Genomic DNA, 17288 nt, shown 5'->3' with positions numbered 1-17288 from the left:
CTTTTTCTTGTGGATGTGAGGGAATACCATAACATTAACCAAGTGTCCTGCATTGGTTTCTTAGTGGCCATCATGCAAGAAGTTGTGCTTGCCCCACAATAGCCTGAACACCTGCAGGCTTTATTTTTATACACATTAAAGAGGCATTTTTTCATTAGTATTATTGAAGAGGCATTATTTCATTAAAGGACGTTTCCCATTGTGCAACACCTCTTGAGGTTTCTCCAAGTGAATATTATTATTATTATTATTATTATTTTTTATTTCTTTATGTGGCTGGGAGCTGGTTTTCCAACTTCTTACAGAACATCAAGGGGAATCCGTACCGCCACACCATTAAGGGCCATTAAGACTTTTTTCACATCATTAATTCAATTTGTCATTTAACAGTTTCTGTAACTTAATTTTCTTATTATATTATATTTGTGGATTAATCCTCGACGCAGTTTACTTATTGATCTATCATTACTCTTCCTTAATGTTCATTAACCTTTTTAATTTAAACATGTTACAGGTCATTGGTCCTCAAGTGGGTATGGGGGTGGGGGGCTTATCTCGGACTTTCAGCTACTTAAAAATAAAAATATCCTGAAGGTGCTGATCTGTAAAGGCTGCTTTATTACAAACAATTCCACTGTATGAACCTGAATCTGTGTGAAACAGCTGACCTGTGTAGACATCTAGCAGACGACAGAACATTAATTACCATCAGATCCCGACCAATCCCATGTTAATGAAATTACCACTGCTGTGCCTCTTTCTCAGCTGGGAGACGCACTTATCGTTTCAGCTGCTGTGTGTTGCTGCAGCCAGCTGTGACACACATCCAGCTGTGGGCACCAGACCATTCAGTGACACCTGAACAACATCATTGTAAAATTCAGACATTAATCTAACATGTTTCAGACCTGCCTGAGTCACATTAATAGCTGTAGCCTATTTTGATGGACGTTTCAGTAGATTTTAAAGATGTGAAATACTTAAGAAGAAGAAAAAGATGCAAAATTCATGAAAGTTGGTTTGTGTGTGTGTGTGTGTGTGCGCACCTCTGCTAATTAAAGACACAGAATTTGAGGCTTTTTTGCTCTCTGCAGTTTTCATTATGGACCAATCTGTGTGCTGAAATGTGGAGAAGAGCCTGAAACACTGCAAACTGCTCCACTCACTAAAGCAGGCCCAAGACGAGGGCAAATTGCACTCAGCTGCAAAACTTTATGGGCATGTTTGCGCCGGCATATCATTAGCGCAAAAATCTTTCGTAAATAGGTCCTTTAAAACGTGGCAGATTGCAGGTGCAAATGCTACTCAGTTGACTGTGCTATTAGCGGATCTTTGTGGATCTAGCCCTTATTGTGAAAATAGAATTAAACAATTTCTAAAACCAAAACCAATCTCAAATATTTGAGGGGGCTCCCTCAAGCTGAATGGGCATGATGCCTCTGTTTCTGCTGATATACATTATTCCAAGCTAAAAACAACAGGTTGTCAACATTTCCACAAAAATATATTCTCATCAGGCTATAAAAACCTCCTGATGCTGCATTTAAACTATCATGGGACACTAAAAGTTTCTACTAAAATCCAAACTAATGAAATACTTTGAGGGTTAGCAGCTCTTGAGGGCCACATATGCAACAACATATGCAGTTGCAGTAAACAATATATTTGCATAATCCTCTGCTTGTTGTTATCCTGTGGCTCTGGAGGGAGGGAGTTTTTCTAAATTTTGAAAAAATAAAGCTGATCGCAGGATCCAGCATTTTTAAAACTTGACTCATACTAGGGAGTAAAAGTCAGAATATCTCTGCTTCTGCTGCTTCATATTTGACCATTCTTTTTAAAATATGTCTCACAAGTGCAATACTAAATTGTTGGCATATCCCTTTAAACAATTTTTAACCTGGATCTGAATGTGTAAAAAGACACAGTGCATATACAGAGCTTTGTGTGAGGATGAAATTTGCAAAATTATGAGTGAGTTGGAGTTACAAAAACGAAGTTATGGCCCTTTTTTTTTTTTTTTTTAAATTTTGAAGATACTACTGTTGGTTAGCAAAACACTGATTTGTTGTTATGAAGCATCCGGACCTCTCAGGTTGTCTGGGACTTGTCTGCTTTCTGTCAGCAGAGTCAAAACTAAACATGGAGAAGCAGTGTTCAGTTTACGCACCGTATCTGGAACAAACTCCCAGAAAACTGCAGGTCTGCTGCAACTTTCATTTCTTTTAAATCAAGACTGAGGACTTTTCAATCTGCCTTGTTACTTAAATTAATTTGGGATTATTTATTTATACCTTTCACTGCACTGTAGCTGCATAATCATTTATTCTCCTATTTTATTTATTATTTTTTGTATCAGTTTTAATCAATGTTAGCTTGTCTTTTATCTTCTGTTTTATCATACTTTTTAAAAAATCCTTTTCAAATGTGTCTTTTTTTTTTTTTATTGTCTTGTGTTATTTAATCTTTCCTTAATATCTTTCCTTTTGTCTTTTACTGTATGTCTTATGTAAAGCACTTTGAATGACGTTGTTGTTGAAAGGTACCATACAAATAAAACTCCATATATGCATCTGTCATCTAAAATTTGGTTGCAGTTGCAAAATACGTTCAAAATGTGTTTCGGTTCATGTAAAGGAGACAAAACTTACAACAGTTTGGCAACCAATTATATGACATTTGTGAAAAGCATAAAACATTTTTTTAAATGCCAGAAAAATCTATTTAGGTGCCACCTACACTGATATATCTGTGAAGAGCCAAGAAAGCAAAGGAACTCGAAACATATTTGATTGTACACCTCCATGTCTCAAGAGAAATCAAATAGAGAAGTGCTTAGAAAAATAAACAACTTGAAGTGAAAACACAACATCCATGTCAGAGGTGACAGTTAAGCACCTGTTTTCATAAGCAGATTTGTGGGTGTTAAGTGTTCATTTTCACTCTATTCCCACTCAGCAACAATCACCACAGTTAAGGAGTAACTCATTTAAATTCAGCTCAGGCTGAAAGACGCCACTTTAACATTTTATCTTAACAGATTGCAAGCGAAGTCCCAGTTTGAATCTAATCAACACTTGTAAAACTGTCCTGTACTTTTCAATGTAGAAAGTTAGGAAGTCTGTACTCACTGAGGTTGTGTGCAGTCTTGAAGGTTACACATTCTGCGGATGGGTTTTGGTTTCTTGCTGGCGTCGCAGTAGCCTCGATGGACCATCTTGGTGTCGCCCTTCTTTCGGCATCCGTATTTGGTGTATTGAAACCCTAAGAAAGAAGTGATGGCTTGTCATTATGACACCTTTTTTGTAAAACCTAGAAAATAAAGCCACTTGTATAAAATAAAGGATATTATTATAATGCTGAAAAAAGATTATTATATTACATGTGTCTGTTAGAGGTGCAGTGGTGTGTACATGCAGGTATACGGGGTATACATGTACCCATCTCTAGGCAGGGGGATTTACTGTATAAATACTGAAAAATAACAGATATATATCAGTTTAAATTTTGTGGAGCAAAGCTGGAGCCAAATATGTTCCAATCTTTCATGTACTATGTGTTTTTTTTGACTTTATCCTTTGCCTTAACCCTGTGTTCAGACATACAACTGCACTGTGTTAAAATATGCAGCCGCTCTCATTTATTTCAATGGGGCTGCTGCATTCACCCAGTAGGGATACTGACACAGGCAGCTAAGGCAAAAAAAAAAAAAAGCAAAACAGTTGAACTTGGTTGAACTTTTGCTGCTATGTAATGCAACATCATCCAAGTTGCTAAATTAGCCAAAGAAATACATTCAACCACACGTCTCTACTAGCCACACAGTCTCCTAGAAATTAAGTTTTATATATGACTAAATTGCAGCAGCAGAAACATTTTGCTAGAAATGCGATGTTGGCTGAATTACATTTTCTCTCCACATAATGAGAAAATGTTGTTAATTAATGTATTTGGCAAGTTGCAAAAATGTTGATACTGAACGTGTTCAGAGACAACATAATTATTTTCTTTCACTAGAATATCTGATCCTGCAGTACAATATCCACTAGTAGAAAGTACAGCATCATTAAACTTCTTATGGTTATGTTTAGGCACTTGCAGAGTTTGACTAAGGTTAGGAGAAGATTGTGGTCTTGGTTTAATACAGGAAAAAAAGTCTGCACTGACTTGAAGCACAACCAGTTTAATAACATTTAAGTGAAACCACCATCTCACTAAACTTAATCAAAGTGCTTTTGTTGCCTAAACCTAACCACATGTTGCACTCAGGATGTGAACCTCGGTCTCTGATACCAGAGTCCTGCTTCATTAATTCAAAAAAAGTCGTCAACATAAACCAGGCAGCGTTTACATTTGCCAACACAACGTAATTGGGGAAACAATTTTGTAGTGTGTGTGTATATAAACTTTCTAGGAGACAAGGTTGCTTGTAGATTACTTTGTATTGCGAACATTGTCTTTCTACTGTTTACTGTACTGTTGCAATGAAAGATAAAATGATTCCCATCCCATGGTATTATAAATCACTGGGTGTCTGACAAGTGTTCAAATTTATAGTTAACACAGAGACCTCCAGCAAATAAACACAGGGTCGTCTGCACAACGTTATCTGGCAAGGCGCTGCGTCGGCCAATCACATACATGAAGCGTACATTCCCAATAGATTACTTGGATTACTTTTTTAACATGAATGCTGTATGTCTTCTATTTAACTTGTGACCAAATAGTTGCTGCTGTGATAACTTTCCATAGTTGTAAACCTTGCATTGTTGTAATACAGGGCTGTTCTGGGTCTGAATGCAGCCTAACACAGCCTGTTGTGTTTTTAGTCTTTATACCCGTTTAATCTGCACCAAACCTGGGGAGGTTCACTGTCTCAAGGATAAACTTAGGGAAGAGAAATCCCTTCCCTTAGTGTCATTTCAGGCCATAATATGGGTGAGCATAATTAAAACAGCAGTTGATAGCAGATTGTGCAGCAAGGCATAACTTACCCACCCACCAAGACATCCATACACAACTAGGGTCTGCATATATGCCTCATTATGTTTGCATCCTATCATATATCATCATTATGTCTGCATGTAAACATACAGTAATGGGACACATGCAGTGCTAGTAAAAAGCTGCTAGCACAGTTACTCAGCTGTTTAGTAAACTGTGGTGTTCCTTGTTAAGTTTAGCTCTAGAAAGTCAGAACTAAAAGTGGATAAAGACATATGAATGCTGATACAAGATGAGGCTTATAGCACAGCACTTCCTGCATGATAATAAGAAATAAGACTGTGACACTAAACCCTTCTTACACACAACAAGAGCAGGTGAGTATGAAATTCAGATAATCATATCTGTATAAGTAGAATGGCATTATTCCCCTCTATTCTTTTCTAATTTGACGGTAATGTATCCATTACCTCCGGCACAAGGCTTGGAACATGGAGACCAGCTCTTCAGAGCCCACTCATATGTGTCCTCCTGGAGGACATTGTTGTTGTTGACAGGCACTGAATCTTCATGGATGATGTACTTGTACATTAGAGTAGATCGTGTCTCATTGTCCTTGGGTATAATCTGCAAGCCACGGGGAAGAAAAAAGGAAAGGGGGAAAAAAAAAACATTGCACCATTATAGCATCATCCTCTGTGCTGCGTATTTGTATGAACATACTCAAATTGGGAACATGTGTCCAAATAAATGCATTATATTTAATTTCAAGAGACAGGAGCAAAAAACTGCATTTGGAAAAAGCATTATATGATGTCAATACAGGACACTAATTAGTTGAAGACAAGACAAGCAATTACCAGACAATAGGAGAGTTCATGCACAAGATAAGACTGAGCCCGCTATGACTCTTTCTTCTCTATTCTACTCAGGTTTATTTTATAGGTTTGTTGCTGTGTAGATGAGCAAATTCAATTCCAAATGACAAGTGTTTGCAGCATAAAACACCCTGTAGGAGTACGGACACAGAGAAACTTGAAAGCTGGTGTTGGTGTAAGTTTTAGGTTGGGTGATTTAATAAACAAACACACACACACACACACACAGTCGAGTGTGACATACTTCAAAATGTTCTGTTTACAGAGCTTTACTAGCTTGTACTCTTTGTAGTGAAGGACAAAATAAATACTAAAAACAAAATACTACTAAATATAAATAAAAGATAAAAAACTTGAACCATTTTGTCCAATATATATTTTAAAGCCACCAGTAGTCCACTCAACATTCTTATTTCAGCATGTCTTCATTAGAATGAATGGGACAACATACAGTATTAAAACAAGGTATCACATTCTCTTCATTTCTCTCGATTTCATACATTCAAATCTTTATATTCCTAATTGTTTGAATTTTAGATGATTGATCTAAACATTTCACTGTTCTCTGTCTACCTGCATATCCCCCTCTAACTTTAAACCTCTCCTTAAGAAACCGTCTTTGGATCCATTTAGTGTAGTTTTGACTCATTTGCAATTTGCAAATCGTAGGCCTATACCAGATTTCTTCTTTGTCTGTATTGGTATCTTTTATGAATGACATTAAAATAAGAGTTTCAGTATGACTTTCTCTGTCCTCACTGTACTGAGATGGCTGTGGTGAAAGTCATGAATGACTTAATGTGTTTATGATGAGGGTTTAATTTGATTTAAATCCTCTTTGACCTTCACTCAGCCTTCATATGGAGAGGCATGTTGGCATGAACGATGTGGTCAGGGTTAACTAGATTAGTTTAGTTCATACTTATAATAAAATTATTCTATGTTATGGTTGAAAAAGCCTCCAACTCTAGAGGGGAGCTATACTGTGACCCTTAATTATCCATAGACACAAAATTTAATTTAACTGTTATGCGGATGACACACAGCTGTACGTATGTCCAGATATAGCCTGGTGTAGCAGATGTTTTCAGTCAGAAGTTTTAGAACATCCCTGTTTTTTTTTATTGAAATTTAAGCAGTTCAAGTCCAGTGAATAACCTTAAGTGGTACATAGATAAAAATTATCTAAATATCAGAGTTGTAGAAAAGGCCTTTTCAAGTAATGGGTTAACAGTTTACAGATTTACAGATTTTCTGCAGCAATGAATATAAGTTATAATTCCTACAAGTGTCCCAATTTTTGTTGATTACATACAAACTCTCTGTCTCTATAAAAGCATGGAGGAGAAAGTGTGTAGGCCTGGGGCTCTTTTGCTGGATCCAGAGTGATTGGCGAGTGATTGGCACTCTGGACCAAAAGGGCTACCACAGTATTTTGCAGAGCCATGCAGTATCCTCTAGTCTACGCCTTGTTAGTCAGGAGTTCATCCTACAGCGAGATAATGATCCATAACATACCTCCAGGCTGTCAGAACTACCTTTAGATGAAAAGAACAAGATGATAGGCTTCAAATCATAGAACCAGCAGTCATTGAGCTTGTTTTTTTAGGATGAACTGGATGGTATTGGGATGAAAGCAAAGCAACCTACAAGTGTGGGAACTTCTGCAACAGTGTCGGGGAGAATTTTCTGAAAAATATTTGATTTCTAAAGAAAGCTACGAGTGTGTTCAGCTGTTATATCTGCAAAGGGTGTCTACTTTCATGAGTGAAAAATTTGAGTATTTTTTTGAACAGTTCCATGATTTCTTTTTTTTTTTTTTTTTTTATCTCCAACTATTTGTTTTATGCTTTCATTTCAGAGTACACTGAAATATCAAACTATGTAAAATTCAATTTAAAATAAAAAATGGAAAAATTGAGGAGTTTGAAAACTTTTGACTGGTAGTGTAAATGTCATATCTCTGCGGTGGTAAGCGCCAAATGTCCAATTATTTCCTCCGACTGAACAATTTCAAGTGACACACCTCCTTAATTGTCTTATGTCTAGTCTTGATAGCCTATCACCAAATGTGATGCTTGAAGCCTGTAATCTTGGTGTAGTTTCAGACCTGTCATTAGATGCTCAAGTAACTTCAGTGGAACAATCACATCTTATTTAAGTAAGAATAATGAGTACATACAGGTCTTTTTCTTTCATTCGCAGATCTGCAGGAGATCTTTTCATGCTTTGATCTCTACCAGGTTTGATTAATGCAACTTACAATCGAGTCTCAGCAGGAGAAATACCTCCCAAGTTCAGAGTGCTGCTGCCAGACTACTAACACACTCCATGAAAAGTAAGCATATTACCCCAAATCCTTGCTTCGCTTCACTGGCTGCCTTTCAATTTTGGATTTCATTGAAAGATTTTTATTGCTGGATTTTAAACTTTGCATGCTCAGACTCCTGCTTTGGCTTTCATAACCTCCTATAAAGCTGACTGCCGCGTGAGATCCTCTGTCAGAGCCCTTCTTGACGTTCTCAAATCTCGCCGTGTCACTCTGGCACGCACTTATGTTTTAGTTCGGTGTTTGGAATCATTAATCATTTTACATATTCTTACGGCATATCTGTCACTGTTTTTTTAAAAATTGGCTATTTTAAAAAGCTTCTAATTTCATTTCATCGGTTAATTAATGAGTTTTTCGTAATTAAAATCTAACAGATAGTGATAGAAAAGTAATGAGAATAATGGCGGCTGGCTAGATTGAATTGGATGGCTGACCTATTTCTTTTATACAGTGTTCATTGTCAAGCAAATGGATTTTCAGATTAATTCAAATATACACTTTTTCATAGAGGAAGAGGTAATATTACCAGGACCACCACGGGGTCATGCAGAGGCCCATCGGTGTGCAGAGTCTCCACGTCGTCCTCGATGATGTAGTGCCACTCCACGCCCAAGTCGATGAAGCTTCTGGACTTGACTTCCTCTCCTTTCCCGTTGAGAATGTAATGCCCTGTTGCCTGGTTCTTGATCGCTGTAATCAGTTATTTGTTATGAGCCGCTGATAAAGTTGAAAAGACTTTACTCTATCATTACAAAAGTTCTGAATTATTCACTGAGAAAAAAAGCCTAAATCTCGCTCTTAAAAGGTTTATTTATAGAAAACTCTATAACCCCTCCAACCACTTGTGCTTGAAAGTTATTATCTAATTACTTCTCTAATCAAGCTGCTAAACTTTAAAAGCTGTCTGAGAGGCTGAAATGAAAATGGGAAAGTTTGTCAGCTGTTTTTTTGAAAAAAAAAAAAAAACATCTGATGCATTTCATTTCAATCACAATCTGCTTTTTGGAGCAGAATCAAAAGCTTGTATAAGATGGTGCAAATGAGATGCTTAAAAAACCCATATGGCTCTGTTGTACTGTAGATCATTTGCTCTGGTGCTCAACTCTAACATAAAAGCCTGGGTTATACTGAATTATATTAAGGAACCAGCATACCCTTTAGGCAGTAAAAAGTCAGTTTTTTATTTGATGTCCCATGGGTTCATTTTAAAAAATGATCACTGACTAATATAGCTCATGTAACAGCTGGGCCACACAAAAATAAACTCTGTAAAATATTCTAATTTGATTTTACAACTTATTTATTCTTTGACTGTTTGATCCTTATTATTTGCTAATTTTACTTCCTTAAATGAATAGTATAAATGTGCTTACACAGCCTTCTCTATGCTGTAACAAAATTGGCGGTGAAATACATAATATTTTATTTCTAAGATTTGTTTATTTACTGTAAAAATGATTACTATTAACTATGGGGATTTTACCTATTGGTTTGTTTGAAAACATTGAAGGATTTGTTTTTTATGGTTAGATCATTGCTTGGTCCCTTGGGTTGGTCGTTGTTCTTTGTGAGTATTTATACATACATTATGTACAAGCTTGTATCTTTTGTTATGTGAAGAACCCGTTGAAGGTTTCTTGACTGATATGTAGCTATTAATAAATTTGTGTTGATAATACTGATTTTATTTAAGGCCTAACATTAATCACATGTCAAGATATCAAGTTTAAAAAGTATTATTAACCTTTAGAAACCAGTTAGCAAAACTCCCACAACCTTTCCGTTTATTAAATGGTATCCACAGCCATAAATTTATAACTATTTCATATAATAAATAAAGCACTCATCAGCTATGCTGTGATTTATGCACAGTGCCCCATCACTCACCACATTAACTTCCTATGGAAACATGGAAAGCGGTCTATTCTGTTATACAACAGTGCATTATTGTCACACTATATTTTTTTAATGAATTTTTAATGAATTGCATTATTCATTTACAGTATTATTTTCCAACATCTGGTTCCTGGGAGATTGTTGCCACAAGTTTGGCATTAACAACAAAAGACCAGTTCAGAAAATATCCTAACTGGCCCCCACTGCCTACAAATGTCCACAACTGTTGCTCCAATTCATAAAAGCTATCTTAGTGCTGTACAGTATGTAAGCAGTTATAAAAGTTTAGTTGTAAATGTTTAGTACAAAGTCATAGAAATGTTATGAAACAGAATTTCAAATTAAGTGTAAAAAAACCGTGATATACAGTAATAAAACTGTATTTACAACTGAATAATGATTAACACAACTGACTGTTTACTTAAACAGTTGCTTATTATTACTTACATTGCTAACATGTTAGCCTGGAGCACCAGAGAAAAAGAACTGAACAGATGAGTCCCAGAAATCTGCTGTATTTCTTTCAAACTTGCCCTCTAACTTAAGTTTTTAGATTCTAATACATTTCTAGTTTTGAAGTCATGATGAATAAATTCTGCCTCAGCGCTGCTACATTATATATCAACTATTGACACAATAACAGTAATGCAGAACTGACAGCTGGAAACTCAGATAACACTGGTCCTTGAAATGTAAACAAGTCAGAATAGTCTTTATAGTGATCCATCAGCACATCATTTGATAGATAATGACAGTGGCAAGAAGGATGGATGCTACTAAAAACTACAGCACAGGCATACATTCAATGCTAAAACTGGCAGCATAAAAAATGTTGCTTTTACAAAACTACATTGTGTATTTTTAACAACTCTGTTTCTTTGCTAAAGACAGCTTCTGCAAAGGGGAGTTTCTTTTTTTCTCTCTCTGGGTTGCAGAATTTTAATCAAAATAAACGCGATCACATATTTTAGATGTTTCTCAGTAACTGAAGCTTTGTGATGATGGAGGCTATTTCAGCTGGCAAAGTGCAGTCCTCTCCTGAAGCACACAGAGCCAATATACCACTATAGTAGTCTCTAACACTCACATTGACCTCTCATTGGGCCTTTCAGCTTCATGATAACAGAGGAGAATGCTCCATCTCATGCCAATTCAGAATAATTGGATCAAACCTGGCTCGAGAAAGAGTGTGTTATGAGTGTATTATGTTTATTCTCTTTAGGAATGTTCATCGAATCAATAACATCTTGCTAATGGGGCCATTACGGGATGATAAAGAACTGAAAATGAAACATTTCTGCTGTACATGCACATTTTTTCAGATCCTCCTTCTAGCTTTTGCTTTTATGCTGTTGATGGTTTTCTCTGAGAGTAAAAGGGCTTTATTATTAAAGAGCAACAGTCCTAAACACTTGAGACTCTCTAGTAGAACATATTTCTCAATCTTTATATAAGATATACAACATATGTTAATGGTTATTACATTTTGCCATGTTATTATTTCATGTTATCATTACATGGCCAAGGTTCATTGGACTGATTACATAAGATGAACTGCCCACTCTTCTTCACAGTGTATGAACCTGATGTTGGCATTTATTTTGACCAAAACAAGTATTATTTCATAGATAAGTCTGGAGATATTCTATCTATTCCCTTCAGAACAACACATGAGTGTTATCTGATCTCATGTCCCCATCGACAGGACATCATTTGTCGGTGCCTTTCTGACACCACTATGGTTAAGGAGTCATTAACCCATAAGAACCCATTGTGACAAAGGTGTCACCAACCCTTTCAATGTTCTGGAAAATTCCTTATACAGCTTTATCCTTGATTTTTACTCATGATGTCCCTCAGTGACATCTACTGAACATCCTGGTGCAGTCATGTGACAATGTGTGAATCTGTGTACCTATGACATCACTTCCAAAATGGCGGTGTGCCTGGTCAGCAAATGTGACAGAACTAGCTAATTTTAAAAATCTTGTTTTTTGTTACTAAAGGTAGGTTTCAACCCATTTAACAATTCTGATGCTTTAATAATAACTAAGTCCTGTATGTACATTTAACCTGTTCTGAACACATTTCTTGAACAAATTGATATAAAACAAGTTAGGGAAATATTGTTATGACATATATACATATATACACTGAAGGTAAAATTTCAAAAAAAAAAAATCAGAAATGTGTTCCTTGTAGTCCATTTGGTCTGTTTTATATTTCCCATAATTTTCCTCTAAGGAGAAATGGGTCGGGGTTCTTATGGGTTAAGTTAAAGCACAAAAAGTGCTTGGGTAGGGAAATATCATGGTTTGGGTTAATTTCCTGGATCAAGGTTAGGGGACCTATGCCGTCACAGTTAAAATTATAACATAATATAAATAATAAGTCATTGTTAAAGTCATTGTTACAGACAGGTGACAAATTAAAGGAAAAGCCGGTACAGGTCTGAATGCTTGACCCCTACAGTAAGGGGATCTGGTGGCTCTGTTATGCTGTGGGGGGCATTTTGCTGGCATGGTTTGGGTCCACTTAGAGGGAAGGGTCACTGCAAATCAGTACAAAGTTGTTCTGAGTCATCACCTTTACCCTATTGATGAAACATTTCTATCCTGATGGGAGCGGTCTCTTCCAGGATGACAATGCCCCAATTCACAGGGCATGAGGGGTCACTGAATGGTTTGATGAGTATAAAAATGATGTGAATCTCAACCGGAGATTTTGGACCGACGTGTTAGACAGCGCTCTCCACCACAATCATCAAAACACCAAATAAAGGAATATCTTGGTGTTCATCCCTTCAGTAGTGTTCAGAGACTTGTAGAATCAATGACAAGGCACATTGAAGCTGTTCTGGTGGCATCTTATGTTGGTTTTTCATTTAATTTGTCACCTGTCTGTATTCCCTACTTTGCTTCCGACATATTAGAGTCATAATTCTTACAAGGACTAGAGGTCTTTTGTATGTATTTGATATATATTGTATGATATTATCGGACATTCACTGAGACGACCGATGCTGTTGTTTTTCTCCTCTGTACATACTGATCATCGGCCCCTCACCTCTGACTCTGTGCCACTACTCAAAAATGATCCAGACAAAACCCTGCAGAGAACATATTTAAATATGAGTATGACGATATTTCATACTGATTTATTCCACGTCCTCTGTTATTCTGGTCATGAATAACGCTGATTCCTTCTCACTGTGCTCGACTGTGACTGTGAATTCAGCCCAGCGCAGTCCAGAAAAATGCAAAACTTAAAAAGAGAGAACCCAGAAACCTCTCTTTTAAAAGATTGATGAATAATGAATGTGCAATACAGTATGAAGATTAATTTTCTAAGCCTAGGAGGTGACAAGGAATAAATTATGCAAAGAGTATAATCTATGATTTTACAGTGCATGTTCCCATTAGTCTTCCAGGGAAACATGCGGAGGATGGTGATTATCTATTTTTAGGCATCCTCTGGTTTTGTACATGTGTTCGTGTTATGGAGTCACACTTACCAAGAATTTGAGGGAAGGCCTCATGTTCTTGGATGATCACATGTCTAGCTCCAGGAGGAATGAGAAACATCTTAAGGTAACCTTTGCCAAGTTTTGTAGCAGCAGCAGCAGCAGAAGGTGGAAGGTGGGTTAGGAAAGATAAGACAGAGACAGGTAAGTTAAGCAGATACAGAAATTATCTGTTTGCAGTGGTGGACATCCCGCATGTTTCAGAAGTATTGTTCACTTTGCTCTACAAAGATGTAAAGTTTCAGGGGGGAAACAAAACAACTAAATGTCTACATCAGTTTTCCTCTTCACAGTAGAGACCTGCGGGAAAAAATGAAGTTTTATTGAAACAGCTCATAAAGGTTTTTCATTCACACCTGTTGTGTCATCCGAGAACTCTTTAGAAATATCAATTAATTCTCTAATACTTCTACACAACATATGATGAGGACAGGATGTTCCTTTGCATTCATATCAATTCCTGTATGTACATACAGGATGTGAATGAAAAGAACCTTCAGCCATGTTTCAATAAGTGATGAGAAACAGTTTTTTTTTTTCAGACTATAAGGCAGCAAAGCTTCTGGCAGGAATGTCCACCACTTACAAACCTACTGTGACTCACCAAGTACATTTCTAAAGTCTTCCGTTTCATTTAAAAGCACATTTCGAGCTCCTTTGGGCAAAGAAAAGGCTCCTCTGGTCTTCCCTTTAAAATGAAATGAATCAGTTAGTCAGTTACGAAGTGTTTCCTCTGCAACAACATCACCTACAGTGGAGGCACATTTTAATTAGCATAGCAGGTAGCAGAGGAATTCACAACGGACGAGGAAGTTAACTATTTTATCTGGCAGGGTGGCACTTGCCAATCACCAGGACTGAACTGCAGCGGTGTAATTACTCGCCCTTAGATTTGACAGGCAGGACCAACACTCTCCTGACACAAACGCAGCGGTGTCACTAAGGTGATTATGAATGTAACTGGCACACTGTTGCCGGGTTCACACAAGTTTACAACAGGTAGCAGCTCACTCTACAGTATATTGAAGATATAAAGTGCAATCCAACTTTTGGAAAAATGACACAAGATACCCTCTCGCTTCTGCAGAGAACATCCTCTGAGGGCAGTCAATTTCAGAACCACCAGCCGCTCGACAGAAATTACAATTTGATAACAGCATATTTTGTAGACTAAAAAAAAATACAGCATATAAGCTAGTTTTCTAAAAAGACCTGTTGCTCGGTGTAAACAGAGCATCAGTGTGCCAGTTTAGGTTAAATCAATCAGCTGATAAATGGCCAACAATATCCCAGATTGCCTCTAAAGGTCTGCAGGTATGTTTATGGGACATTTTTATTTGCACTTTAAAGTTAGTTTGTTAGGCTGTTGAAAGCAACTGCTCCAGAGACATATACATAAAATGACCATAAACATTTAAAAAATAGAAAGTTTTAGAGACTTGACTGGATAATATACCTGTGACAGTTATGACAGTTGAGACCTAAATAGACAATTAATTAGTAACAAGGAACAGAAATAAACAGCAGTTTATATCACTCATGTATCTACAGGAGGTGTCTACAGCGTTAGGCATCCATCTGCACTACAAGCTGGGCAGAAAATGCTAGAAAAGAGGTCGTGAAGGACTCAGTAACACTGGATACTTGCATATTGTGTTTTCCAACAAAGGGTTTTCTTTTTGGGCTCTCTTGCTTAACTGTTTCCCTGTTAAAAAATGTGAGTTGTTGAGTAAGAGAGTGAGATGTTAAGAAAAAGGAAGATTGATCACAGTTTTTTAAAAGAAAACAAACATCCTGCAACGGTTTGATGAAGCCGAAACGTCAAGGGTCTTTGGAAAGTCCATTTTCATTTTTGCCTGGAGCTCTCTATTAACTTTTCAACATCGTTTCACTTGAATCAAAATTGGATGATAAATTATTCATGGAAGATGAGGCTGGCATCATGAAACCGTTTAAAAGCACTGGTCATTCATTAAGTTACTCTCTTCATGCTGGCAGTTGATGTGAAGACACATTTTTCCAAAAAAGAAATTAACAACTTATTCACACTAATTCAGCTCTGCACAGTGGGTGAGTTTTGTATTGGCAACATCAGTGCACTGAGTATTGGTCACTTTAATTGTGTGTGTGTGTCCTGTGGCTGCAGAGGCGAGATAACCTGAGGGATGCAGCTTTAATTAAAAAGTCTGTATAAAGGGAAACCATACATTTTTAATGAACTTCTAAATAAATATATAAGTAAAACAGGTGCTAAATTATTTCTCGGCTAAGTCTTATTAATAAGGGTCTTTAGCCGAACGAACCCTACTGTTCAGAGTGACAGGTCTGGCGGCACCTTGGCGTCATTCTGCGCCCTCCCCGTAGGCTCAATTATTAGCTGCGAATGTAAAGATCTACAGGAGGTGAACACCAATTTCATAAACACATCTATGATCTCATGTAAAGTCAATATGACCTCCCGCTAGGGCTGTACCTGAGTCGGGATTTTACAAGTCAAATCATGAAACATGAAGCTGCTTCTTTATTTGTTAATGGTAGTGTGACCAGTAGGAATGATTAGAGCAAGAAAAACATGTGTCACTGTTCATTTGGGCTCCTGATTATTGTTTTAGGACTGATCTGAAAAATTGTGAGCCTCTTCTTTGGACTTCACAAAGGAAAAACTATCTTTTTTCAAAGACTTCTTAAAGCCTCTGGAAACATGGCTTGAAATCATAAAAATGCATATATGATATCAAAGTTGAGTGTCTAATTAACCGTCCACAAAAATCTGAATGAAAATAAACATTCATAACTATTAGAAAACTGAGCTCAAAAACAGCCCATTTGGCTGCTCAAACCATTTCTCAGGACTGTGTGGGCGTGTCCAGATCAAAACTGTGTTTTTATTTAACTATACCTCCTGGAGTATGGCGCTAATCGTTTTAACATCTTCCATTCACTTACATGAAACGGTTAGCATTAGCTTTTCTATTCAAAACTTTTGAGCTTATTATCAATTACCCCAGTGGTCTACTAGTTATCTTGACTAATCAGCTAACTAGCAGCGTAGAGTAGACCACACATATCTGTTTTTTTTTAACTATACCTTCCAGACTACGAAGTTAAGTGTTTTAGCATCTTTCATGCACTTACATAAAACGGTTAGCATTAGCATTGCTATGCTAACACTTTTGAGCTACTTCTCCACTCCGTGATTAATACAGATTTAGATGGTGTACCCAAGTCTGATAGTTAGCTTAACACAGTAACTTTCATAATATTTATTTACAATACTCAAAATACCATATAAGGCCACCTGTCATCATGTGACCAAAGTACTACCCTGAATCATCTTCATGACAACCGAGCAAACTAAATATAGCTAAATCTCTTGTACGTGGACCTTGAGCAGGTGTTTGTTAGACTGCTATTTTCTAGGTTCAGAATAAATCTTCAAGCTCTACTCAAACCCCTGTTTGAATTAGGAAGTGTGTAACTGGAACACAACTTTAATCTACGGCTCTGCAGCAAGAAATGACACATGAAAGCTTCCTCCTTCATTTCCTGAGAAAAAAAAAAGCATTCATCCTGACTCCACTTTTGCCACAGAGTGATGTATCACCATCTGGAGGCTCATATCCCCATTATGATCATAAACAGGACAAGACTCACCACCCGGAAACTAAGATGGATGTAAATTTACTGCATCATAGCCTGCTTCTTCTTGAAAGTC

The 17288-nt window shown here is 37.0% G+C and overlaps 1 protein-coding gene across 1 annotated transcript in view; it reads right to left on the bottom strand.

Annotated features, from left to right (window-relative positions):
• The window catches only part of adamts3 (ADAM metallopeptidase with thrombospondin type 1 motif, 3), a 152515-nt gene that overhangs the window by 20041 nt on the left and 115186 nt on the right, over positions 1–17288 (bottom strand). Inside the window, exons 16-19 of the mRNA XM_044331503.1 lie at positions 13565–13645; positions 8681–8844; positions 5415–5571; positions 3132–3264 (exon numbers count right to left, since the gene is read on the bottom strand). Coding sequence (XP_044187438.1) covers positions 3132–3264; positions 5415–5571; positions 8681–8844; positions 13565–13645 — 535 coding nt within the window. The remainder of the gene's footprint in view (positions 1–3131; positions 3265–5414; positions 5572–8680; positions 8845–13564; positions 13646–17288) is intronic.

The sequence above is a fragment of the Thunnus albacares genome, chromosome 2 (assembly GCF_914725855.1).
Source record: "Thunnus albacares chromosome 2, fThuAlb1.1, whole genome shotgun sequence".
NCBI classification, from domain to species: Eukaryota; Metazoa; Chordata; class Actinopteri; order Scombriformes; family Scombridae; genus Thunnus; species Thunnus albacares.
This window is presented reverse-complemented; position numbering and strand designations above follow the sequence as displayed.